The sequence below is a fragment of the Oncorhynchus kisutch genome, linkage group LG11, assembly GCF_002021735.2.
Source record: "Oncorhynchus kisutch isolate 150728-3 linkage group LG11, Okis_V2, whole genome shotgun sequence".
NCBI classification, from domain to species: Eukaryota; Metazoa; Chordata; class Actinopteri; order Salmoniformes; family Salmonidae; genus Oncorhynchus; species Oncorhynchus kisutch.
Genome location: NC_034184.2, coordinates 41,455,023 through 41,481,794, shown reverse-complemented (window position 1 = coordinate 41,481,794; position 26,772 = coordinate 41,455,023). Strand labels below are relative to the sequence as shown.

General features: G+C 42.2%; 2 protein-coding genes across 4 annotated transcripts; both read left to right on the top strand.

Annotated features, from left to right (window-relative positions):
* Window positions 1-2,195: 2,195 nt before the first annotated feature.
* Window positions 2,196-6,057, top strand: zgc:153169 (N(4)-(beta-N-acetylglucosaminyl)-L-asparaginase). Of its 3 annotated transcripts, none has more exons than XM_020494138.2 (11): window positions 2,196-2,362; window positions 3,198-3,336; window positions 3,429-3,567; window positions 3,685-3,841; window positions 3,943-3,988; window positions 4,456-4,494; window positions 4,682-4,770; window positions 5,216-5,231; window positions 5,314-5,381; window positions 5,593-5,697; window positions 5,838-6,057. In XM_020494138.2, the coding sequence occupies exons 2-11, from the start codon at window positions 3,228-3,230 to the stop codon at window positions 5,979-5,981; spliced, it is 912 nt and encodes a 303-aa protein (XP_020349727.1). In that variant the 5' UTR covers window positions 2,196-2,362; window positions 3,198-3,227; the 3' UTR covers window positions 5,982-6,057. The 3 variants fall into 3 exon arrangements, with proteins under 3 accessions (XP_020349727.1, XP_020349730.1, XP_031691659.1); XM_020494141.2 differs by having other exon boundaries at window positions 5,819-5,999; XM_031835799.1 differs by lacking the exon at window positions 2,196-2,362 and having other exon boundaries at window positions 2,373-3,336.
* A 322-nt stretch (window positions 6,058-6,379) lies between these two features.
* LOC109899677 (ras-related protein ORAB-1-like) lies at window positions 6,380-24,477 on the top strand. Its single transcript, XM_020495111.2, has 6 exons — window positions 6,380-6,812; window positions 14,758-14,830; window positions 15,218-15,313; window positions 15,706-15,801; window positions 16,402-16,533; window positions 23,267-24,477. The coding sequence occupies exons 1-6, from the start codon at window positions 6,799-6,801 to the stop codon at window positions 23,462-23,464; spliced, it is 609 nt and encodes a 202-aa protein (XP_020350700.1). The 5' UTR covers window positions 6,380-6,798; the 3' UTR covers window positions 23,465-24,477.
* Window positions 24,478-26,772: the final 2,295 nt, after the last annotated feature.

The window sequence follows — 26,772 nt, the reverse complement described above, 5'->3', positions numbered from 1 at the left end:
GTGGGTTCAGGAGAGGGATGTCTGCCATGGATGCCCTGGTGACAGTTAGTACAGAGATAGGAGAGGCCCTGAAAATAAAAGAGGTGATGAGTGCTGTGTATTTTTTTATGGAAGAGAGGTGGGAATGTGAAATATGTGATGAGGAAGATGCAAGTGAGAGTTGTGGAAGATTGGTCTCTAACATGGGGGTTTAGGATGTCTATGGCCAAGTCCTGCTTTATGGTGTATTCTAGGAGGAAGGTTGAAGATGTTAGGCTGCAAATATATGGACAGGATATAGGTTGGGTGTATTTAGGTATGTGGTTTGATGAGAGGCTTACGTTGGAGGAGATGTTGAGCATAATCAAGTTAAGTGTAGGAAGGTGCGTGAGACGGTGTGTGGAGAGATATATAGATAATCCGTTTTTATTAATTTTAAGGATATATTCAGATGATTCAAAAGATCCAGTCAGTGTTACGGTGGGGGCAGGAGTGTACATCCCATATTTCAATCTTAGAGTATGTAAGCGGTCAACTGATTATGTGTCAGTGTATGCAGCCGAGTTGGCTAGGTTTGAGATGGGTGGAGGAGGTGAAACCACTCAGAGTGCTCTGATTCGACGGCAGTGTTGAGTAATGTGAAGATGGGCAGGTCGGATATGACAGACTTGTTTGTGAAGATGATGGTGCTGTTATTGGGATTGGAGAGGATGGGAGTGGTGGTAAGATTTTTCTCGGTTCCCGTCCATGTGGGTCAGGAGGGTAATGAGAAGGACGATGTGGTGGCTAAGAGTGCTGTGAGGAGAGAAGGAGTAGATATTCAGCTCTCGCTGAGCCAGAGAGAAGTCAAGTTCTTGATCCGGGCAAAAGGGCTTGATCTTTGGCAAAGGGAGTGGGATGCTAGTAGTAAGATGAGGCAATTTTATTGTAATGCACCGGTCAGGAAAGGAAGAGGTGGGGACTATGGGATGTCGACAGGGTTGGGTAAATTACTTTCTAAATGTAATCCATTACAGTTACCTGTCCAAAACTGTAATCAGTAATGTAACTTTTGGATTACCCAAACTCAGTAACGTAATCTGATTACATTCCGTTACATTTAGATTACTTTCCCCTTAAGAAGCATTAGAAGAAGACAAAAATGTATGTTACCAATTGAACGGCATCTATTGCAGGATAAATCAATGTTAAGGTATACATAGCTAGTTATATTTTACTTTATGGCTTGGTTATGTAGGCTTCTTCTAACCCTTCGCTTTCTACTACATATAATAATACGATTAAATTATATCTTTACATTAAAAAACAAAGTTTATTAGAATTTCAGTCATTCCAATAAATGTTATACCCCTTGATCTTCAAGAATAGAATTTGGAAATATGGAAGTATAGATTAGCCAAATTGTTTAACCTGAGCATGACCCCAAAACTAAGTACTTACTAAACAGCTCTACTCTGTTTTTCAGGATTTTGTTGTCATGGGGGACTGATTGGGCTCATTGATTCGAGTTGAAAAATAAATGCTGCGCACATGGAATGGCACGATTTGAGCACTACTGAAAAGGGCTATTTACATGTGAAAAATAAAAGCCATATGCTGCATTTGCTACAGGCCTATTGTTTACATTTTTGTTAGTGACACTGATATCTTGAGCTGTTTAAAGGGCAAATCCACAGATGAAACAATGACAAAAAGGTTGCCCCACCTCTGTTTTGGAAAAAAAAACACTCTCAGATTAATAGACAGAGTTATGGATGCAAGGACTGACCATCCATGATATCAAATGATCCATGATCCTGAGAGCAGTGGTGTGCGTAGTAGAGCTGTACCAGTACAGAGAAATAAGCCAACAAGTGATATAGCAATGATTATCAACTGTACTGCAGGGATGGAACGTAAATTGCAGAAAATTGAGGTTATGGTGGTAGCTGCAGAGAGGTATTTAGGTGCGCGAGACTTGACGTCAGAAGAGTTACAGGGTGTGTTAAGTGGTGATATTCCATCCTTTCAGGCTGTTGGCCTGAAGTAGGACTAAATATATTTATTAAATAATGGAGTAGGGTGGTTTTATTTATTAATATATATTTTTTATTTGTGAGTGTAGTGTCAGATGGTAGGCTATAAAAAATGTTTTGTAAACAATGTATTAAGAGAGTTCAACTCCAGTCTAGTAGGTGGCGGTAATGCAACAGTGGATGCCAACCACAGTTTTCTTCATCGAAGAAGAAAATCACTTTCGTTGGCAAGTGGTAGACAACATTATACAGTGGTTCTATTTTTCTTGTTCTGTTTTTTAAAATATATTGGCAGCTTCGTTTAACATAAATAAGCATAAATAATATATGTGAGTTGTACTGTACAGGGAAGCTGAAAGAGAACGAAGGTAGGCGATGTATAGCCTTTGGACCCAGTCTCTAGCTGCTTTTAGCAACGCGGGTGTATTTACAATGCATACACTAGCTTTGAGGCCAATTGTATTGGGTTGCACAAAAACAGTGCGCAGGAAGCGAGTTAAATACAATTCCATTTCGACTTACTGTGATGGTCGGTTGGTCACTATGACGGGGAATATAAATAAATAATAGTTATGCACATGCGTCATGTGGTCAAAAAATGGAACAACTTGTGGGGGGACTTTTATTTTGACATGAGGTAAGCAGAGAAGTAATGGGTCTATAACAGACCCACGTTTGGAAGGTCTCTAATTCCCTGTTTTTGTGCAACCCAATACAGTTGGGAGCAACGCTAGTGTATGTAAATACACCCCCGTTGATAAAAGCAGCTACCCTCTTCCAAGTACTGATGTAAACAAACATGCAATAATCATTACAAGCATGGCAGTTGCATAACTTAAACCAAGGATCCTCTCAGAATCTAATGATGATTTGTAGCCTATTTGTTGTATCCAGAGTCGTATAGAGATGCCAACCTATACTGGTTGTGGTGAAATCAGTGGGTTTAATCCTTGGTCATGTCCATATTCTACAACCCCTTTTATTTTGCCCAGTAAATGCATAGATAGGGATCTCTTGCTTCCATCAATCCAGCATTTCCAATGGTGATGACTCATGAAGGAAAGAAGAAGATGAGAGGAAAGTGCTAGTAGTGAATCATTAATCCATTTGTTTATTTACTCATTTGTTTATCCCAGGCCTTGGATGTGGGGACTTGAATTAGTATATGGATTGGGACTATATCCCTGTGTTTTGTCCTCCTAGACCCAGTAGAGTTCTTCAGACAGCGGAACCATGGCAGCTGTGGGGACATGGGGTTTCTCTCAGCCTTCCGTGGAGAGAATACGGTCCCTGATTACTGCTGGAGGACACGCCACAGATGCTGTAGAGGAGGCCATGGCAGGTTGGCATGAGTTGGCGTGGGTGACTCATCTACTACAGTTCCGCAGTGCAGCATGTCTTATGTCCATTGTGAAACTCTTGAATTTCTTCCAGATGTTGAAGATGATCCAAAGACTGGGCTTCACATTGTGGGGAGGGGAGGATTCCCTAACAGTGGGGGAGTGTTGGAGTGTGATGCTGCCATCATGGAGGGCATCACTGGCAGGTTCGGGGCAGTCGCAGCACTACGGGGGTGAGAGAACCACCTGCTAAAACCACTGCCATGGCATGGGAAAGAGATGTCTGTGAAAATGAATAGTCATAGGGAAGTCCATTAATAAATGTAACAGTATGAAACTATGGTTTCCAGGGTTGGGGCTCCGGTGCGGGTGGCTCGTAGGGTGATGGACAGAAGCCCCCACAGTCTGCTTGTTGGGGAGGGAGCAGTAGCTTTTGCCAGAGAGCAGGGCTTTACTATAGAGCCCAATGACAACATGCTGAGTGCACACTCAGCCAAGGCTTACCAGGTACCAATACTCCCTGGGGGAAAATGGCATGGCTAACCATTTTAAATATAAATGACAGATGTTGGAAAACTACAAATTATAAATCTTGTTCATTCTTGCAGGAATTTCTGGAACAGAAGCAAAGTGTCAGTGGACATGACACACTTGGTGAGAACTGAAACTTTATTTTTTTAAATGTTGATTTATCATGATCTTCCTGCTCATTGTAGAGCATTGAGTGACAGTAGAACATCTACTGTAACAACTGAAAATGACTGATAAATGTGACTGAGACTTGTGCATTAAATTGTTTGGTCCTCTAGGGGGAGTCCTAATCCAAATAATCACATTAGTCTTAGTTGTATATTACATTATTTATGGATCCCTAACCTGGCACCTACTGTTTTGAATCTGGAATCTCTTTACAATAGTCTCGATTCCCCCCATCTACAATATCAAAGTTTCTCATCTAGGTTAAATAACCCCACTTTCTCTTTTTTTAATATATTTTTAAAATTATTATTACTGACCATTCCTGCAAGACAAGTTGGTACAAAACATCTGTGGAAGCAGGTCTAAAAGTGCAGGTTACATATTTAGTATCAGATCTAACAACTTCTTCCCTTTCTCAACAGGACTTATAGCGTTAGACAACATGGGGAACATAACTGTTGGTGAGGAAGTTGGTGTCTTCTGTTTTTTCTCTTGCTCTTTCTTATTTATTATGTAAAAGACATATTGCAAGCTCCAGTAGTTGAGTATTTATTTTCAGAGTCTAGAGATACTTCCATCGTAGCTACAGTATGAGGTTAGGTTGTAGTAATATGATTCAGCTGATTTAGCTCATGTCCTGTTTTTCAGGAGTTTCTACTTCAGGGGCCCCCTTCAAATCACCAGGGAGGGTGGGAGACTCACCCCTACCTGGATGTGGCCTATACGCTGAACACATGGCAAGTTTACAGCTACCAAAATCAACTCAGTCAAAGAACTGCACACACTGATGAACTTCTTTCCCTCTGTGTTTTAGTAGCCTTTTCTGGATAATTGTGTTGTGACACACTACACAATGAATCCATTTTACTGCATGTTTGTTAATCCTACAAAGATTGCAGGTTTATGTAAAGTTTTAATACACTATTGTTATGTTAATGTATCGGTTTCAGTACGCTTAAAGGGAATCTCATTCATAGCAAATTCACCACAGTTTAACATCCTTATGATCAATTATCCTTATGATCAAAAAACACTAGAGCAAGGGAAACACATGTTGAATTGAAAGTGGTTTAAAATATTCCAACTGAAGTAACAGTCAGATTGCAGGTTCACACCAAGTGTAACAGGCACATTTTTCTATGACTGTCATCTCTCATTGTATAACCCTGCTCACTTTTTCAGGTGGGAGCTGCAGCTGGTATGTGAACTATTTGGATGATCTTTTCTTTGAATGCTCAAATATATTTTTTATTATATTTTCTAAAGACTTCTCTTATCAGCCACAGGTGATGGTGATAAAATAATGTGTCATTGCCCAAGCTTCCACGCTGTTCAACTGATGAAACAGGTAGTGTTATGAGATTATCAAGTCATAAATCATTTTACTTTGTCAACCTTATACTGAGTCAGGTGTAGGTTTGATGTGCCCTGTGGTTGAGATGTTTGAGCAGCCACACTGTCCCATGAAATCTAACTAGCCAGCTATTATTCACATAGCATTAGCCTGCCTGGAACTTTTGGCCACCCTTACCTCAACTGACTTTCTGTCTCTCCCCCAGGGGTCATCACCCAACATGGCCTGTTACACTGTCCTGGATGACATCATCAGGAGGACTGCCCCGGACAAGTGCTTTGAGATTGGACTCATCGCCCTGAACGTGAAGGTATCTTTTCTACTCTTAGTACTATATTATAGAGATACAGAGTAGTCATTGTTATATAAATAAATTAAGTTGCACAAAAAACAGATTGGGTCTTTCTGTCTTCTCGACTCCCTAACACTAGATTGAAACCTATCATCTAGGGTGAAGTAGGGGCTGCCTCTTCAGTGGAGTTTCCCTACACATTCTGGATCCAGGGGAAGGACTATGTGGAAACAAGTACTCAGCTTCCAAATTCCACAGAAATGGAGGGCACAGAAAAATTTGACACATGTACAGTAAAATAAAGGGTGTGTCATTGTTAACAGTGATGTCTTGAATTGTATTGATAGTAATTGATAATAAACTATTTTATGTTTACTATAAGGGTCTAATAGTGCTGTCTGAAATAATATTTTAAAGTAGGCCTACACACAGGTATGAAAATAATGTTATAATGGTATGTAGCATACTTATTTCCCCCAATCTGTGGAAAGGAAGTTTCTATCTTTAGCCTACTTGTGAAATTTTTAACGCCTTTAAACTGTGCATGTTATGGGCTGACTGACTCATACCTGTGCAGGTCCTGACAGGTGACCATCCTAGGCTGACATGATGTCACTCACACTAACTATGACTCAACAATTCAGAGGGGGGGGTCATGTAATTGATTTCCCCAGACCAGAGTGATTCACGCCAAAATTTTGCCACGTTTCACTAGTAATGACGTAGGCTTTGACAGCAAGCGCAAGGGGCAAACGAAACATCGACCAGCCTAGTTTCCTAGCTACATTGTCATTAGGGTAGTGTAGTCATATTCGGCACGGCAGAACATACTCAATATAAGACGAGCCTTTAGGAACAAACTACGATTTCTGAGAATCGCTGATCTTGCTTCTAGGGCTTCTCTGTTCAGTGTTTGAGTTGCTATTTCCTGGTTGATATTAGCAGCCATTTTGGTTTCACGACAACTAGCCTGGGTTTGGATGAATACCTTGCCAGCTAGTTAGTTACTTTTATTTTTCCTCCAAAGGAATTAGCTAGCTAACTATTTATTTAAAAAATTTCAGAGCGAAAGGGAGTGCCGTTTTATAAGGAAAGGGGATTTACTGTGACGAATCCAAGATGAATCCCGAATAGTAAGTACAGTAGCTAACTGAACGTTAGCTAACCTAGCTGTTCTGCTAGCTACACAGCTAACATTATCTGACCTGTTTGTGTTCTGTCCATCTAAAAAGTGCAAACTAGTTAGTTAGCTAGCTACCATTAGTCACTGTGTTGTTTGTTGAGGTCATATTAACGTTTCACACAAGTTAGTCAATGTCAAATGTGTTTACAGTCAGCTAGTTAACTTAGTTGCTAACTAGCACCGGCATAGTTATTAAAAATTAATTAGTTAACTGCTAGGGCAGAGTAGTTAAGTTTAGTTGGTAACGTAGTACTAACTAATGTAAGTTACTTAGCTAGTTACCTTTTTATTCTAGTAGCCTGGCAAAGCACACGTCAACTAGCTAACGTTACTGTACATGTCATTAGATATGTTGTGATTATCGCTATCTAACTAGTTAACATTAGCCAGTCAAGTCAATATCCCAATGTGTAACGTTACATTACTGCAGCCTTTTGTGCACTTGGTCAATAATGGTGGGGGTCAATAATTAATGCTAGCTAGCTAGTTATATCTATAACGATTTCATCTGTGGCTATACTACACAGTGGTAACTTAACTCCTTGCTAGTTAGGCAATGTAGCTAGCTAGTACACTGGTTGATGCTAGTTAACTACATTGACAATAAACCAAATTAGTGAATTAAGCATTGTGATTGATTCTCTAACGTTACATCCATGTTATTCTGTGAATTTGGCCCTCAAGTGGAAAGCAACTAAGCAATCTGACAGGATAGGAGTCAGTGGCACCCACCCACTCTCTACATCCTGAGTCAGTCATGTGTAGGTCACATGCAATATGACATGCCTCTTTCAACACACTCATTGGGTTGTTGGGCAAGCCACGGGTTTGTCTACCATCCCTCTAAACATGTTGGCAATTACCGGAATCCTGTGGTTTAGACATATAGGTTGGTGTTTTATGATACATATTTAGTATGTATTTTAGCTCAGTCCCACTGCATGGCATGGCATGGCAGTGAACATCTCATTTGAAATGTTCTTCAGAATCTATTCTGATTACACAAGATCATGAATATGCCTTTGCATTGCAAGGGTAGCCATTTCCTTTTTTGACAGGCACACTAGGCTGTTACCCCCATTTAGAGACAGGATAACATTTGATTTGAGACAGGTTTAATGGGTTCGCACTCAGATGTTGCATAAAGCTTACTTCATTATTCAATGTTTATACATTTTTTACTGCATCAAGGATAGTGTACAGATGTTTCGGCTTTACAGCCTTCAGTGTGTAGGTACAATTCTTTCAATCAAAGTATTTCAAAAGAACAACAGATGAGAAGCAGGTGCTTCTAATCAGGGTTGCCACTCATCTGCCAATCATTGGCCCCTCTGGTGTACCTGTATACAAATTTGTCACAAAAATAAACAGAATTACAGGGTATGGGGGCGGGGGCGGGCACGAAGGGCAACTCTCAAATCAACTGCCCCAGGTGTCTGCTCACCTAAATACATCACATCAATTCATGAGCCAGCCCACCGCGAAGGACATCAGGCAAAGCCGTTCATAAATGTGTGGGGCCAACTCATAAACGATATGCAAAATCTGCTAAGAACATTGTTCTTGTACAGTCTAAATGTGGCTTATAGGAACAAGGTGAAATCTAATTCTTAGTTTAAATCATGTGGAAATACAGAATTTAATTGATATATCCAGCCCTTGCTTCTGGGAGAGAGCGGTGGTTCTCTTTTGATCAGTTATTTCTTTGAGACCTCAAGGGGTATATTATTCATAAGTTGTTATACTTTTAAAGGCCAAGTGCAGTCCAAAATGGTATTTTCCTGTGTTATACATATCTACACTATGCAGTTGGAGTAATACTGTGAAATTGATGACCTTTTAGTGTAAGAGCTATTTGAAAAGAGTGCCTGAAATTTCAACCTGTTTGGTGGGATGGAATTTTGGCCTCCCATGGTGACATCGCCATGCGGTATATTAGTTAATAAACCAATGAGAGAGAGTTCCAGAACTCTTTGCCAATAACTACACATTTTTCCCCTCCCAACTCAGACCTATCCTAAACAGTCCTAGCTAAATTCTTGCTTGAGAAATTTACCTTTGCTAAGAAGCTATTGTTTATTTTTGACCATTTTTATTGAAAACAATCACGGGAAAGTACTTATTTGTTACCCATAAATGATTTGGTATTGAGATAATGGGTTGCGAAATGGGCTTTCTATCAGCAGACTGCGCTCTTGACTGCTGTGTAGCTACTTTCTCTGGTACTTTTCTCGGTGTAGCCTACTTTTATTCAATTAAAATTCAAGATTATCTTCAAGCAAAACATTTAGGAAATGTAGCTGGCAGCATTCTTTCTATGATAAACGTTAGAAATATGATGGCTATGCATCGTTTTTACCGAAAAGACCTTGCTTTTTCATTGTACGCTCATTTACTAGTGTGGCTGCTTGCCAAATAGCTTTGCACATCTGAAAATGAAGCTATTTTCTGCTGAATGTGTTGCACTTATGTATTTTCTGTGAAGGACAATTAGTTGTATGCCCCTTATCACCCTTGAAGCAAAAAAAAAAAACATTTTTCTAGTAGATCATAAAAATAAATAAACCATATAACAGTTTTGGACTCATTCAGCAGTTTTTACCTAACGTTTAATTAAGTAGAATACTATTGGAAATGAATGTGAAAAGTTCATTTATATTCCTGAAACATAAGTTGAAATTAATGCCGTCGCTGCTTCCCGTTGTCTGTTAAATAAATATATATATATTTACATTTTAAGTCAATAGAGCGAGGGCAAACGTTTGGGGTGTATGCACTATTTAAACTAACACTATTCAAAGGCCACACAGAATCTGAGAATACTTTTTATATCACTGGTTAGAAGAGAATTTGCTGAAGACCTTCATCCAGAATGTCGGATGGAAGTTTTGCGAGGCTGCCGAAACAGGGAAGGAAACAAATCAGTTGCTTTGTTATTCAACTTAAATAAATCACCACCCGCTGTAGTATATCAACAGTGACTAGGGTTGGTTTCTATTTGAGTGATAGTTTGACTCGCAGATCCATGTATTGGTGTGAGATCAGCTACTTTTATACGGAGAGCGTCTTGAATTTTCCCTGGCGTTTGAGTTTGAGACGGCCAGCGGGTATGACAGAATCAACTGTACAAAACCAATGATATTTATCTATTTTAAATTGGATTTTGTCATTGTTTTTACTATAAGCTTGTATACTAACATCACTAATCGGAGGTAGAAAGGATGTGTAGTTACCCTCATTCGATGTAGTCAATGTGAGGTTGTGTAATGTAGTAACACATACTGTCCACGTACAGGAAATTGCCACATCTTAAATGACCATGTTTTCATGACATATCATTTTGAAGCCCATTCAAAAACCGTACGGGACTAGATTTATTAGGATCCCCGTTAGACTCCGACGTCGACAGTTAAATATCGCAATATTATTTGGGATGCAAACTCAATATTAGGAAGGTGTTCGTAATGGTTGTACACTTAGTGTATAGTCAGCAATATGTTTGGAATATTAAATCGCAATACATATAATCGTGAGAATCACAATAGATACCGTATTGGCACTTAAGTATCGTGATAATATTGTCTCATCAGATCCCAGGCAAATGCCAGTCCTAGTGTGTATTTTTGCAGAGCACTTGCTTTCATTATCTTTGCCTTGCTCTCTAGCCCATCTTTTGTCTGCCGGAGCTGAGCAGCTGATGTGGAAGTCGAATAATGGTGGGCGGTTTGGTGTGTCTGTCTTTGAAGCATACACAGTATCATCCAATCCCACTTAAAATGCTGACTGTGATAGTGGGGTAGACAGATTTTTGCTGTAGGCTATTTCCCCCTCTCTTGCAAGACTAGTCAGCGGTACTACTAGCCTTTCACAAGGCCTGTCATTGTTGTCCTCAACCATCTGCTTAACGAAGACTGCATGACTGTAATTCATAACAATGGGCGAGGGGGGAAAATGACAGGGAGGCAGGAAACAGGGCTGCCTCAGAGTTTCTAGAACGTCGCCCAGGTTCATCCGAGCCTGCCTGCCTTCCTTTGACGACTGGAGAGAGTGGAGGAGGGTCCGATCTGAAGTCCAGCTGAATTCCCCTCTATTGTGGAATGCTTAATCAGCTTACTGGAGTTTCCGTACCTTTCTGTGTGTAGCCTAGTTGTATGGCACATTGCGTAGCACATGCCCCTGTTAAATAAATGCAGCATACCGAGTGGAGGGGGTTGAGAGAACTGTGTGTGTGCGCGCTTTGGTTAGAACTGAACATGAGTGGACAATAGCTGTATAGTTTCTAGATGTTTGTCTTTTGCTGGTCTGACCTAATTTTATAGGCTTTGCTGATGATGCTTCCCTAATTCACACGGTTGGGAGTGGGACAGGATGTATGGACTGGAAATGCTCAGCATTTTGTTGTCGTCATGGGTCCATCCTACTGGGGTTTCAGCTCATATACAGTTGAAGTCAGAAGTTTACATGCACTTAGGTTGGAGTGTATGTAAATTAAAACATGTTTTTCAACCACTCCACAAATGTCTTGTCCTAACCAACTTGCCAAAACTATAGTTTGTTAACATCTACTTTGCATGACACAAGTAATCTTTCCAACAATTGTTTACAGATTATTTCATTTATAATTCACTGTATCACTATTAGAGGTCGACCGATTATTGTTATTCATAACAATCGGAAATCTGTATTTTTGGGTGCAGATTTATTTATTTTTACACCTTTTTATTTAATCTTTATTTAACGAGGCAAGTCAGTTAAGAACACATTCTATTTTCAATGACGGCCTAGGAACGGTGGGTTAACTGCCTCGTTCAGGGGCAGAACGACAGATTTTCACCTTGTCAGCTCGGGGGATCAATCTTTCAACCTTACAGTTAACTAGTCCAACGCAATTACGACCTGCCTCTCTCTCGTTGCACTCCACAAGGAGACTGCCTGTTACGCGAATGCAGTAAGCCAAGGTAAGTTGCTAGCTAGCATTAAACTTATCTTATAAAAAACATTCAATCAATAATGAACTGAAACGAACTGAAACGTTAGCCTTCTTACATAGCACATATTGCACTTTTATGTTCTTCTTCAACACTTTGTTTTTGCATTATTTAAACCAAATTGAACATGTTTCATTATCTACTTGAGTCTAAATTGATTTTATTGATGTATTATATTAAGTTAAAATAAGTGTTAATTCAGTATTGTTGTAATTGTCATTATTACAAATACATTTTTTAAATTTAATCGGTATTGGCTTTTTTGGTCCTCAATAATCGGTATTGGCGTTGAAAAATCGGTCGACCTCTACTCTGGACGGTTCTGACTTAGAATATGTGGACAACTACAAATACCTAGGTGTCTGGCTAGACTAAACTCTCCTTCCAGACTCATAGTAAACATCTCCAATCCAAAATTAAATGTAGAATCGCCTTCCTATTTCGCAACAAAGCCTCCTTCACTCACACCGCCAAACATACCCGTGTAAAACTGACTATCCTACCGATCCTCAACTTCGGCGATGTAATTTACAAAATAGCCTCCAACACTCTACTCAGCAAACTGGATGCAGTCTATCACAGTGCTATCCATTTTGTCACCAAAGCCCTATATACCACCCACACTGCGACTTGTATGCTCTCGTCGGCTGGCGCTCGCTACATATTCGTCTCAGACCCACTGGCTCCAGGTCATCTATAAGTCTTTGCTAGGTAAAGTTCCGCCTTCTCAGCTCACTGGTTACGATAACAACACCCACCCGTAGCATGCGCTTCAGCAGGTATATCTCACTGGTCATCCCCAAAGCCAACACCTACTTTGGCCGCCTTTCCTTCCAGTTCTCTGCTGCCAATGACTGGAACGAATTGCAAAAATCGCTGATGTTGGAGACATATTTCCCTCACTAACTTTAAGCATCAGCTATCTGAGCAGCTAATCGATCACTGCAGCTGTACACAGCCCATCTGTAAATAGCCCATACAATCTACCTACCTCGTCCCCATATTGTTTTTATTTACTTTTCTGCTCACCATTATTTCAACTTTCACATCATCTTCTACACATCTATCACTCCAGTGTTAATTTGCTAATTTGTCATTACTTTGCTACTATGGCCTATTTATTGCCTTACCTCCTCCCACCATTTGCACAAACACTATATATAGACTTTTTTTCTATTGTGTTACTGACTATGTTTGTTTATTCAATGTGTAACTCTCTGTTTGTCGCACTGCTTTGCTTTATCTTGGCCAGGTCGCAGTTGTAAATGAGGACTTGTTCTCAACTGGCCTACATGGTTAAATAAAGGTGAAATAAAAAATAAATTGGTGATCCTAACTGACCTAAGACGGGATTAAATGTCAGGATTTGTGAAACTGAGTTTAATTGTATTTGGCTAAATCAAATCAAAATCAAATCAAATTTATTTATATAGCCCTTCGTACATCAGCTGATATCTCAAAGTGCTGTACAGAAACCCAGCCTAAAACCCCAAACAGCAAGCAATGCAGGTGTAGAAGCATAAAGTGTATGTAACCTTCTGACTTCAACTGTAAATGAGCATAGCCTGAATTGGTGTATTTTAGCAAGCATCAGTGGGCCAAGGAATGGTGTTTTAGTGTTTTACCGATCGTTTGAAGATCAGTGTTTGGCAAGCTCATACCCGTTTGCTACACTGTTACGCTGTGAAAGCCAGTTTGATAAGATGTCCCATTTTGAATCTAAGAACATCATCATTAAGGCTACCGCTGTCTGTCACACGTTGATATTGGTGACCATCACCAGAGCTCACAGCCCCATGTCAACCCAGTCTTAAGTTCACACCTCAGCCCTCACCTCTTCCTCCTCACTGTGAGTTGCTGCGCAGGTCCCCCAGCCTCGTTTCACCCAGTGTGCATGTACCTGCGTGTGTCTGACTGTCTGTTGTGTGCGTTTTTATGTAGGCTATTTTTGTGCAAGTGTTTTTCTGTGTGGTGTCTCTCACACCGGATCAAGGTTAGCAGCACTCTGAAACCTGAGCTGATGAACTACAGAGAGCTTTGGCAAATTTGACAGCAGCTCTGTTTGTAACAAATCATTAAACATGCATCAGGCTGATATGACATGAGCTTAATTAAAGAAGGCTTCTTAGTGAAGTTGAGCAAAGGCCTACTGAGTTTCTACTGTATTCCATTTAACATACTATGTTGTCGGCAGTCACAGTGCAGTCTTCATCCTTTTTAAAATGCCATTGAGTGTGTATCACATGAACACTGAAACGTTGATCTCCCCCACTGATATTTCGTTTTGCTGATCGTGCACAGATCTGTATGGTCCTAGCAGCGTGAGGTTTCATTTGCCTGCCAAACCCGATGTTTCACTGTCTGCTGAAATTGCAGACAATCGATGTCTGTTGAAATGTCTACTTTTCTGCACCAAAAAGGTATGCAGGATTGCATCTCTTTGTGTTTGGACTCAGGCTTGAATTAGCCTGGTTTCAACTTTGGTGTGATAGTCTATAAAGAGGTCTGCGTGAAAGACCTTTCTAGGCGTTAGGCAAGCATTATAACACATCAGACTCATACACTCTGATTGTCTGGTGGTGTGACCAAAGTAGTTATGCTGAGAGTTAACCCAACACAGTATCTTGCCCAAGACATTGAAAGCAATATAACCGCAATGGCGTCTTTTGAATCGTCTGACGCAACACCACAATGAAATCTCTCCTTGAGAGACGGTGAAGCGAGAAGAAACTGTTCTGTCTGAGGAAACCATCAGAGCTAATGCTGTCTACAGAGTTTAGAGGCAAGCTTCCAATGGTTTCTGACAAGGCTAGCGTAATTTTAATTTGATTTTTTTTTATAGCTACTTTTGTTGAAACTGTGGGGAAACCTGGAATCCTGTTTTTAAAACATCTCTACTCTCCACAGTGACTATTTATTCAAGCTGCTCCTGATCGGTGACTCTGGTGTCGGAAAGTCTTGTCTTCTCCTCCGATTTGCAGTAAGTGTTCTGTTCATCCGTCCATGTCTCATAGCCATTCATAAGGTGCTCGTCGTCACTCATTAGTTGTTCAAAGGCTGACCTAGTCATATTAACAATAATAATTATAGTCCTCTTAATAATATTGGACTAAATTCACAAGAACTGGATGCCCTGTAATGTGAAAAGGGCAAATCGATCACAGAAATAGTATTTATATTATAGTATTAATACTGTGTTAAATCAACATTTTCTGGTTTGCTCTCCTACTGCGGCGAATGATCCTACTTTTGGATTCCTTTTTTTTTCTTCTCTAGACTGAGAATGTATGAAAGGTTAAGGATTTGTACTTTGAGCAGGATGTCTGCATGTTCCCACACCGACTCCTCCCCTTTCCTTTCTCCCCAGGATGACACATACACAGAAAGCTACATTAGCACAATCGGAGTGGACTTCAAAATACGAACTATAGAATTAGACGGAAAGACTATTAAACTTCAAATCGTAAGTGCTTCTCCCCCCCGACCACATCTCTATTGTCCTCTACTGTGTAAAGGGGAAGCTCCACGTTACACTAACAAGTATGTATTTCAGGATCTGGCCACATTTGGACCAAAAAATGCCATTGTAGGCATTTTAGAACCTAACTCTAGACTGTTCACCAAATATCCAAAGGCAGAGGCCTCCTACATTATTAAGACTATCACGGTTGACTACAAAATGGTGAATTATCAGTTAGAAATACCCTTCTCTCATTTGTGTGTTTTGGTCTTATTTGTCACAGTTGAATGTGCTATGAAGCAGCATCTATTTGGCAGAGGTGTGTGTGTGTGTGTTTGGCCTTCCCGTATTTGTGACGGTGACTGAGTGTCTCTGCTGTGTGTTGACACTGACAGTGGGACACGGCGGGGCAGGAGAGGTTTCGCACAATCACATCCAGCTACTATAGAGGAGCCCACGGTATCATCGTAGTCTATGATGTCACAGACCAGGTCAGTCCACCTTTACCTTTTCACTGTGTTTGAGTGTTCTAGATTATTTTCCACTATTAGTTGTTTTTAATTGAAATTCCGGAGTGCAGGTTAACTAGTATTTTGAAAGACTACGGCCTAGATTCAATCAGAGCAAGCATTAACCGGTGATCGCCGAAAATCGCATAGCTGATGTTTTCGTGGTGTCAAAGGTATAGCTGCGTTGGCGCTGTCAAATCGGTGAGCAGTTCAGAATGAGAAAGTGTAGGTTATAGAGAAATAATGATGCTCAAATAGAAAATCATTAAACAAAATAATGAGGATTTCTGTCAGTCAAATCGAGGTCTTGATTACATCACATGTTCCATTGTTTGAATTTGTAAACATGGCTGCATGGGGTTTCTCATAATGCGACTCTATGCAGCCAATGGCAACGTCTGCTTTAGGTTTAATGCCAGGTGCCGATTGTGGATTTGAAAGCTCTTAACGCATTTCCACCTCCGACACCGCCAAAACAACCACTATGCGGATGTCTGCTAAAGCGGATCTGATTGAATAGATCCCTTTACAAATATCTTGCCTACCCTTTCATGCTGGTTGTGATTCTCTTTCTTCTTCTAGGAGTCCTTCAATAATGTCAAGCAGTGGCTACAGGAAATCGACCGTTACGCCAGTGAAAACGTCAACAAGCTGTTGGTAGGGAACAAGTGTGACCTGACAACAAAGAAAGTGGTGGATTACACAACAGCAAAGGTAAGGGCTTCCATCAAAGTCAATGGGTTATCAGATGGTGCAGGAGTAATGCATTTTTCTATTTACAGTGCCTTGCGAAAGTATTCGGCCCCCTTGAACTTTGCGACCTTTTGCCACATTTCAGGCTTCAAACATAAAGATATAAAACTGTATTTTTTTGTGAAGAATCAACAACAAGTGGGACACAATCATGAAGTGGAACCACATTTATTGAATATTTCAAACTTTTTTAACAAATCAAAAACTGAAAAATTGGGCGTGCAAAATTATTCAGCCCCTTTACTTTCAGTGCAGCAAACTCTCTCCAGAAGTTCAGTGAGGATCTCTGAATGATCCAATGTTGACCTAAATGACTAATGATGATAAATACAATCCACCTGTGTGTAATCAAGTCTCCGTATAAATGCACCTGCACTGTGATAGTCTCAGAGGTCCGTTAAAAGCGCAGAGAGCATCATGAAGAACAAGGAACACACCAGGCAGGTCCGAGATACTGTTGTGAAGAAGTCTAATGCCGGATTTGGATACAAAAAGATTTCCCAAGCTTTAAACATCCCAAGGAGCACTGTGCAAGCGATAATATTGAAATGGAAGGAGTATCAGACCACTGCAAATCTACCAAGACCTGGCCGTCCCTCTAAACTTTCAGCTCATACAAGGAGAAGACTGATCAGAGATGCAGCCAAGAGGCCCATGATCACTCTGGATGAACTGCAGAGATCTACGGAGACTCTGTCCATAGGACAACAATCAGTCGTATATTGCACAAACCTGGCCTTTATGGAAGAGTGGCAAGAAGAAAGCCATTTCTTAAAGATATCCATAAAAAGTGTTGTTTAAAGTTTGCCACAAGCCACCTGGGAGACACACCAAACATGTGGAAGAAGGTGCTCTGGTCAGATGAAACCAAAATTGAACTTTTTGGCAACAATGCAAAACGTTATGTTTGGCGTAAAAGCAACACAGCTCATCACCCTGAACACACCCTATCCCCACTGTCAAACATGGTGGTGGCAGCATCATGGTTTGGGCCTGCTTTTCTTCAGCAGGGACAGGGAAGATGGTTAAAATTGATGGGAAGATGGATGGAGCCAAATACAGGACCATTCTGGAAGAAAACGTGATGGAGTCTGCAAAAGACCTGAGACTGGGACGGAGATTTGTCTTCCAACAAGACAATGATCCAAAACATAAAGCAAAATCTACAATGGAATGGTTCAAAAATAAACATATCCAGGTGTTAGAATGGCCAAGTCAAAGTCCAGACCTGAATCCAATCGAGAATCTGTGGAAAGAACTGAAAACTGCTGTTCACAAATGCTCTCCATCCAACCTCACTGAGCTCGAGCTGTTTTGCAAGGAGGAATGGGAAAAAATGTCAGTCTCTCGATGTGCAAAATAGATAGACATACCCCAAGCGACTTACAGCTGAGCCCAAGATGGCGTAGCAGTAGGTCGTCCTGTCCTGTCGTGTCCCTGTATATATCGTTTCTTTTTCGTTTTTTACATATTTTCTCCACATATCTCTTTGAAAACATTTTGCTAAACCCTAAGCTTCCAAATACTCTCCTGCAACCCGACTCACCCAATGTAGCTATTTTTCCTAAAGTATTTATATTTACTTCGGGACCCCTCAACTGAAGCTAGCCAGCTAACCAGCGGGTATGCTAGCGGTCTTCAGCTAACCGGTCATCAGCTAACCTGTAGTTCGGAAAGCTCTCGCCTGTTCGTACAACGCGACTTTAACCAGAGCATAACGGACCTATTTATTTTTCATCCCCGGATTCCCACCGCAAACGGAACATCTTTCAGCTGGATTTTTCAGCAACTAGCTATCTAGCTAAACCGCAACCCCGGATTACTCCTGGCTAGCGTTTCCACCCACTTAGCTTGAAGCTAGCCCGGCCGTAGCACCTGTGCTACCACCGTAGCATACTCCTGAGCTACAATACCGGGCCCACGACCGGTCTACCGATGTCATCGCATGAAGAGGAATAAACAGACTCACCCCATCGCGACGTCCCCCAAAGGCTAACTCTCTAGCCCTCGCTATCTCCCTGCTTGCTAATTCAGCCTGCTAACTGCTAGCTTGTCCAGCTCCGGTCCGCTAACTGCTACCTTGTCTATCCCGGGCCTACAAACTGTTAGCTTGTTAGCACAGGCCTGCTAACCGCCTGAATCGCCGCGTCCCAAACGCTCACCGGACCCATATTTACTTTCTATCTCTTTTGACTTTTAATTTGTTTATACCTTCCGGAAACCTGCCTCACCCAATGTGATACGGAATCGCTATTATTTTTTTTATTTTTAGAACGCACTCAAGAACCTCCAGAAGCTAACTAGCTACAAGCTATTTAGTCATTGTTATTTTTTTTTTACCTGGATAACACTCGCCAGTCCGGCTTCCCTGCCCCATCCACCGCTGCCCCCTGGACACTGATCTCTTGGCTACATAGCTGATGCACGCTGGACTGTCCATTAATCACGGTACTCCATTCTGCTTGTTTGTTTTATCTGTTGGCCCCGTTGCCTAGTCTACGCCATTTTACCTGCTGTTGTTGTGCTAGCTGATTAGCTGTTGTCTCACCTACTGTTTTAGCTAGCTTTCCCAATTCAACACCTGTGATTACTGTATGCCTCGCTGTATGTCTCTCTCAAATGTCAATATGCCTTGTATACTGTTGTTCAGGTTAGTTATCATTGTTTTAGTTCACAATGGAGCCCCTAGTTCCACTCTTCATGCCCCTGATAACTCCTTTGTCCCACCTCCCACACATGCGGTGACCTCACCCATTACTACCAGCATGTCCAGAGATACAACCTCTCTCATCATCACCCAGTGCCTGGGCTTACCTCCGCTGTACCCGCACCCCACCATACCCCTGTCTGCGCATTATGCCCTGAATATATTCTACCATGCCCAGAAACCTGCTCCTCTTATTCTCTGTCCCCAACGCTCTAGGCGACCAGTTTTGATAGCCTTTAGCCGCACCCTCATACTACTCCTTCTCTGTTCCGCGGGTGATGTGGAGGTAAACCCAGGCCCTGCATGTCCCCAGGCACCCTCATTTGTTGACTTCTGTGATCGAAAAAGCCTTGGTTTCATGCATGTCAACATCAGAAGCCTCCTCCCTAAGTTTGTTTTACTCACTGCTTTAGCACACTCTGCTAACCCTGATGTCCTTGCTGTGTCTGAATCCTGGCTCAGGAAGGCCACCAAAAATTCAGAGATTTCCATACCCAACTATAACATCTTCCGTCAAGATAGAACTGCCAAAGGGGGAGGAGTTGCAGTTTACTGCAGAGAGAGCCTGCAAAGTAATGTCATACTTTCCAGGTCCATACCCAAACAGTTCGAACTACTAATTTTGAAAATTACTCTCTCCAGAAATAAGTCTCTCACGGTTGCCGCCTGCTACCGACCCCCCTCAGCTCCCAGCTGTGCCCTGGACACCATTTGTGAATTGATCGCCCCCCATCTAGCTTCAGAGTTTGTTCTGTTAGGTGACCTAAACTGGGATATGCTTAACACCCCGCCAGTCCTACAATCTAAGCTAGATGCCCTCAATCTCACACAAATCATCAAGGAACCCACCAGGTACAACCCTAACTCTGTAAACAAGGGCACCCTCATAGACGTCATCCTGACCAACTGGCCCTCCAAATACACCTCCGCTGTCTTCAACCAGGATCTCAGCGATCACTGCCTCATTGCCTGTATCCGCTACGGAGCCGCAGTCAAACGACCACCCCTCATCACTGTCAAACGCTCCCTAAAACACTTCTGTGAGCAGGCCTTTCTAATCGACCTGGCCCGGGTATCCTGGAAGGACATTGACCTCATCCCGTCAGTTGAGGATGCCTGGTCATTCTTTAAAAGTAACTTCCTCACCATTTTAGATAAGCATGCTCCGTTCAAAAAATGCAGAACTAAGAACAGATACAGCCCTTGGTTCACCCCAGACCTGACTGCCCTCGACCAGCACAAAAACATCCTGTGGCGGACTGCAATAGCATCGAATAGTCCCCGTGATATGCAACTGTTCAGGGAAGTCCGGAACCAATACACGCAGTCAGTCAGGAAAGCTAAGGCCAGCTTCTTCAGGCAGAAGTTTGCATCCTGTAGCTCCAACTCCAAAAAGTTCTGGGACACCGTGAAGTCCATGGAGAACAAGAGCACCTCCTCCCAGCTGCCCACTGCACTGAGGCTAGGTAACACGGTCACCACTGATAAATCCATGATTATCAAAAACTTCAATAAGCATTTCTCAACGGCTGGCCATGCCTTCCGCCTGGCTACTTCAACCTCGGCCAACAGCTCCGCCCCCCCCGCAGCTCCTCGCCCAAGCCTCTCCAGGTTCTCCTTTAACCAAATCCAGATAGCAGATGTTCTGAAAGAGCTGCAAAACCTGGACCCGTACAAATCAGCTGGGCTTGACAATCTGGACCCTCTATTTCTGAAACTATCTGCCACCATTGTCGCAACCCCTATTACCAGCCTGTTCAACCTCTCTTTCATATCGTCTGAGATCCCCAAGGATTGGAAAGCTGCCGCAGTCATCCCCCTCTTCAAAGGGGGAGACACCCTGGACCCAAACTGTTACAGACCTATATCGATCCTGCCCTGCCTATCTAAGGTCTTCGAAAGCCAAGTCAACAAACAGGTCACTGACCATCTCGAATCCCACCGCACCTTCTCCGCTGTGCAGTCTGGTTTCCGAGCCGGTCATGGGTGCACCTCAGCCACACTCAAGGTACTCAACGATATCATAACCGCCATCGATAAAAGACAGTACTGTGCAGCCGTCTTCATCGACCTTGCCAAGGCTTTCGACTCTGTCAATCACCATATTCTTATAGGCAGACTCAGGAGACTCGGTTTTTCGGATGACTGCCTTGCCTGGTTCACCAATTACTTTGCAGACAGAGTTCAGTGCGTCAAATCGGAGGGCATGCTGTATGGTCCTCTGGCAGTCTCTATGGGGGTGCCACAGGGTTCAATTCTCGGGCCGACTCTTTTCTCTGTGTATATCAATGATGTTGCTCTTACTGCGGGCGATTCCCTGATCCACCTCTACGCAGACGACACCATTCTATATACTTTCGGCCCGTCTTTGGACACTGTGCTATCTAACCTCCAAACAAGCTTCAATGCCATACAACACTCCTTCCGTGGCCTCCAACTGCTCTTAAACGCTAGTAAAACCAAATGCATGCTTTTCAACCGGTCGCTGCCTGCACCCGCATGCCCGACTAGCATCACCACCCTGGATGGTTCCGACCTAGAATATGTGGACGTCTATAAGTACCTAGGTGTCTGGCTAGACTGCAAACTCTCCTTCCAGACTCATATCAAACATCTCCAATCGAAAATCAAATCAAGAGTCGGCTTTCTATTCCGCAACAAAGCCTCCTTCACTCATGCCGCCAAGCTTACCCTAGTAAAACTGACTATCCTACCGATCCTCGACTTCGGCGATGTCATCTACAAAATGGCTTCCAACACTCTACTCAGCAAACTGGATGCAGTCTATCACAGTGCCATCCGTTTTGTCACTAAAGCACCTTATACCACCCACCACGGCTGGCCCTCGCTACATATTCGTCGCCAGACCCACTGGCTCCAGGTCATCTACAAGTCCATGCTAGGTAAAGCTCCGCCTTATCTCAGCTCACTGGTCACGATGGCAACACCCATCCGTAGCACGCGCTCCAGCAGGTGTATCTCACCGATCATCCCTAAAGCCAACACCTCATTTGGCCGCCTTTTGTTCCAGTACTCTGCTGCCTGTGACTGGAACGAATTGCAAAAATCGCTGAAGTTGGAGACTTTTATCTCCCTCACCAACTTCAAACATCAGCTATCTGAGCAGCTAACCGATCGCTGCAGCTGTACATAGTCTATTGGTAAATAGCCCACCCTTTTTCACCTACCTCATCCCCATACTGTTTTTATTTATTTACTTTTCTGCTCTTTTGCACACCAATATCTCTACCTGTACATGACCATCTGATCATTCATCACTCCAGTGTCAATCTGCAAAATTGTAATTATTTGCCTACCTCCTCATGCCTTTTGCACACATTGTATATAGACTCCCCCTTTGGTTTCTACTGTGTTATTGACTTGTTAATTGTTTACTCCATGTGTAACTCTTTGTTGTCTGCTCACACTTCTATGCTTTATCTTGGCCAGGTCGCAGTTGCAAATGAGAACTTGTTCTCAACTTGCCTACCTGGTTAAATAAAGGTGAAATAAAAAATATATAAAAAAATAAATAAAAATAAAAAGGTGGCGCTACAAAGTATTAACTTAAGGGGGCTGAATAATTTTGCACGCCCAATTTTTCAGTTTTTGATTTGTTAAAAAAGTTTGAAATATCCAATAAATGTCGTTCCACTTCATGATTGTGTCCCACTTGTTGTTGATTCTTCACAAAAAAATACAGTTTTATATCTTTATGTTATGTTTATGAAATGTGGCAAAAGGTCGCAAAGTTCAAGGGGGCCGAATACTTTCGCAAGGCACTGTAACTATTTGAAACAATAGTCTACAGCTGTGGTTTCCAAACTTTCAAATTTGATATTTTGTTGAGGCCCCCAAACAAACCAAATGTTTCTGGACACAATCGGTTCTTTGTCTGCAACCCAGTAGTAAAATAGTAATAGTGTACAGTACTGTCACGAATGCAGCAGCTCCTCTAACCCAGTCTCTCCATTCCATTCTTTGCAGGAGTTTGCAGACTCCCTGGGCATCCCGTTCTTGGAAACGAGTGCCAAGAATGCCACCAATGTGGAGCAGGCCTTCATGACCATGGCTGCTGAGATAAAGAAGAGGATGGGCCCTGGGGCTACGACCGGAGGCAACGAGAGGTCCAATGTCAAGATCGACAGTACGCCTGTCAAACCTGCCTCGGGGGGCTGCTGCTGAGAGGGAGAACCCCCACCAACACCTCTACCCTCACCTCCACCTGGCCCCCCTCCACCTGGCCCCATTCTCCACCATGCCTCACCCACCCAGCTTAACAGTAACTGAGCGAGAGTGTGAGAGCGAAAACAAAATTAAGTTGCCCTAATTTGTACTGTAGCTGTACTACCAACAAAAATGTATGGTTATCACCCTCCCTTTATGCCCTGGTAGTTGATGATTAGTAGTACTTTCCAGGCTGTCTGTTAGCAGTCAGATGGTCAGCCGCTCACTGGACCTCCCCTGGCCCCCTCCTGGAGTGGCTTTACCCCCCCCCCACCCTTACCCGAACCTCATCAGAAACAATGGATTTCATTTGAACCCCCACCCCCATCTGTGTGAAGGTTAATGAGAATAATGTGTGCGTGTCTATCTCACTGCATTCCTACTGCAGGGTTGGTCTATAGTCAAATTATGTTTTGTTCTTCTGTCCCCCTCCTTTTCTTTTCGGTTATTTTGCTGTTTGTATCAGCAAGTGTAGATCTCTGTCCCTTTCGAAGGCGTTTATTCGCCAATATGCGGTCAGCCAACTGCACAACAGTGTCTCACTGTCTTGCAAAAAAAGTATATTGAAAAATATGTACATATACATTGTGTGTGTATGTGTGTGTGTATATATGTAAGATCTGATTTGCTAGTTCTGTAGACTTCAATACATTATCGGAGTAGTCTTGACTTAATCTCTGCATTAAAATTTGTCTCAACATGTCACATTTAAACTGAAAAATAAATAAATGTTGTACTTCCAGACTGTATGATACGGAATAATCTGTTTGCGATTCTTGGTGGATATGTAGGAACATCTTGTTTTTAATAATTTATTCTACATTTATATGGCAAATATATTGTACCAGTAACTTAGACTGTGTATGCAAATTGTCCATTACCTGTGGGATATCTCAGTACAGAATTGCATATATAAAACACTATGTTCTTTTTTCATAATAAAGGCTACTGAATACAGTTTTAAAACTGTAGCACTGTTTCTCTAGCACTGTTTACCTAGTTTGACGTGTGTTCGCTATATGGATAGATGTGTCTAGCTAGATTTGTGCAATAGCACGGTGGTCTGTTGTATGTCAGATTGACTTTACCACAGAATGCTAACTACAGAAGGTCAGAACAAAATTCCCATGCATCCCATTCTCACGAGTTCTCCCCTGGAGTCCCCACAGTACACCAACTGCTAAATTCAGACACATTCTAGTTAATAACACTTGAGCTCTACACTGATTGTACATAAAAATCAAGTGGCCATACAGTATGAGGTTTACTCAGTAGGAACAAGTAGTGTAGTTTTCACCAGGTTTAATCTGTGAATGAGGATTCCAATCGTGGAAATTAAAGTTTTCCAGGGTGTTTAAAAGTTCTAATTCGAAGTGTACATTACCCTCATAACATTCACAATTGATTACTACAGTAACAAAGACACTTGTTAAAAACATGTTGCACATTAAAGGCTTTAGGTACAAGTACTGTATTTCTTAATGCACTTTTCATCCAGGATTTCCATGTTCTGGCCCAAAGTGCTAACTGCTAGGCTACCTGCAGCCCTAAGGCCACTGAATGGTCCAACATCCTACATTACAAATCTACAATGATGTGTAGTGCAGACCACATTCTAATTTGGAGTGATGAATAACGCTTCACCATCTGGTAGTCCGATGGATGAATCTGGCTTTGGTGGATGCCAGGAGAACACTACCTGCCCGAATGCATAGTGCCAACTGTAAAGTCTGGTGGAGGAGAAATAATAGTCTGGAGCTTTTTTTCATGATTTAGACTAGGTCCCTTAGTTCCAGTGAAGGGAAATCTTACGCTACAGCATACAATGATATTCCAGACGATTCTGTGCTTCCAACTTTGTGGCAACAGTTTGGAGAAGGCCCTTTGCTGTTTCAGCATGACAATGCCCCAGTGCTCAAAGCGAGGTCCATACAGAAATGATTTGTCGAGATCGGTGTGAAAGAACTTGACTGCCTGCACAAAGCCCTGAGCTCAACCCTTTTAGATGAATTGGCCCACCGATTGGGAACCAGGCCTAATTGCCCAACATCAAGTGTTCTACCTCACTAATGCTCTTGTGGCTGAATGGATGCAATTCCCTGCAGCAATGTTCTAACATCTAGTGAAAAGCCTTCCCAGAAGAATGGAGACTGTTATAGCAGCAAAGGAGGGAGCAACTCCATATTAATGCCCATGATTTTGGAATGAGAGGTTCAACGAGCAGGTGTCCCCACATACTTTTGGTCATGTTCTGTACCTTGATTAGATATGTATTATGCTGATTAAACAGCATGATAATTACACAGGTGCACCTTGTGCTGGGGACAAGGCCACTCTAAAATGTGCACTTTTGTCACACAACACAATGCCACAGATGTCTCAAGTTTTGAGGGAGCATGTAATTGGCATGCTGACTGCAGGAATGTCCACCAGAGTTGTTGCCAGAGCAGTGAATGTTAATTTCTCTACCATGAGCCATCTACAACATAGTTTTAGAGAATTTGGCAGAAAATCCAACTGGCCTCACAACCACAGACCGTGTGTGGCGTCGTGTGGGCAAGCAGTTTGCTGATGTCAACATTGTGAACAGAGTGCCCCATGGTGGCAGTGGGGTTATGGTATGGGCAGGCTTAAGCTACGGAAAACGAACACAATTGCATTTTTTTATAGACGGCAATTTGAATGCACATCAACTCAGCAAAAAAAGACATGTCCTCTCACTGTCAACTGCATTGATTTTCAGCAAACTTAACATGTGTAAATATTTGTATGAACATAAGATTCAACAACTGAGATATAAACTGAACAAGTTCCACAGACATGTGACTAACAAAAATGGAATAATGTGTCCCTGAACAAAGGCGGGGTCAAAATCAAACATCAGTACCTGGATGTGGCCACCAGCTGCATTAAGTACTGCAGTTCATCTCCTCATGGACCCTGGGCATTGTATTTGTTAAGCAAATCTTTACTCCTAAACTTATTTAGGCTTGTCATAACACAGAGGTTGAATACTTTTTCAGCTTTTATCCCCAATTTCATGATATCAAATTGGTAGTTACAGTCTTTTCCAGCGCTGCAACTCCAGCTGCACCAATGTGTCAGAGGAAACACCGTACAACTAACTGGCGACCGAAGTCAGTGTGAACACTAGAGCACATTGGGACAAGGACATCATGGCCAGCAAATCCCTCCCCTAACCCGGACAACGCTGGGCCAATTGTGTACCGCTTCATGGGTCTCCCGGTTGCGTCCGGCTGCGACAC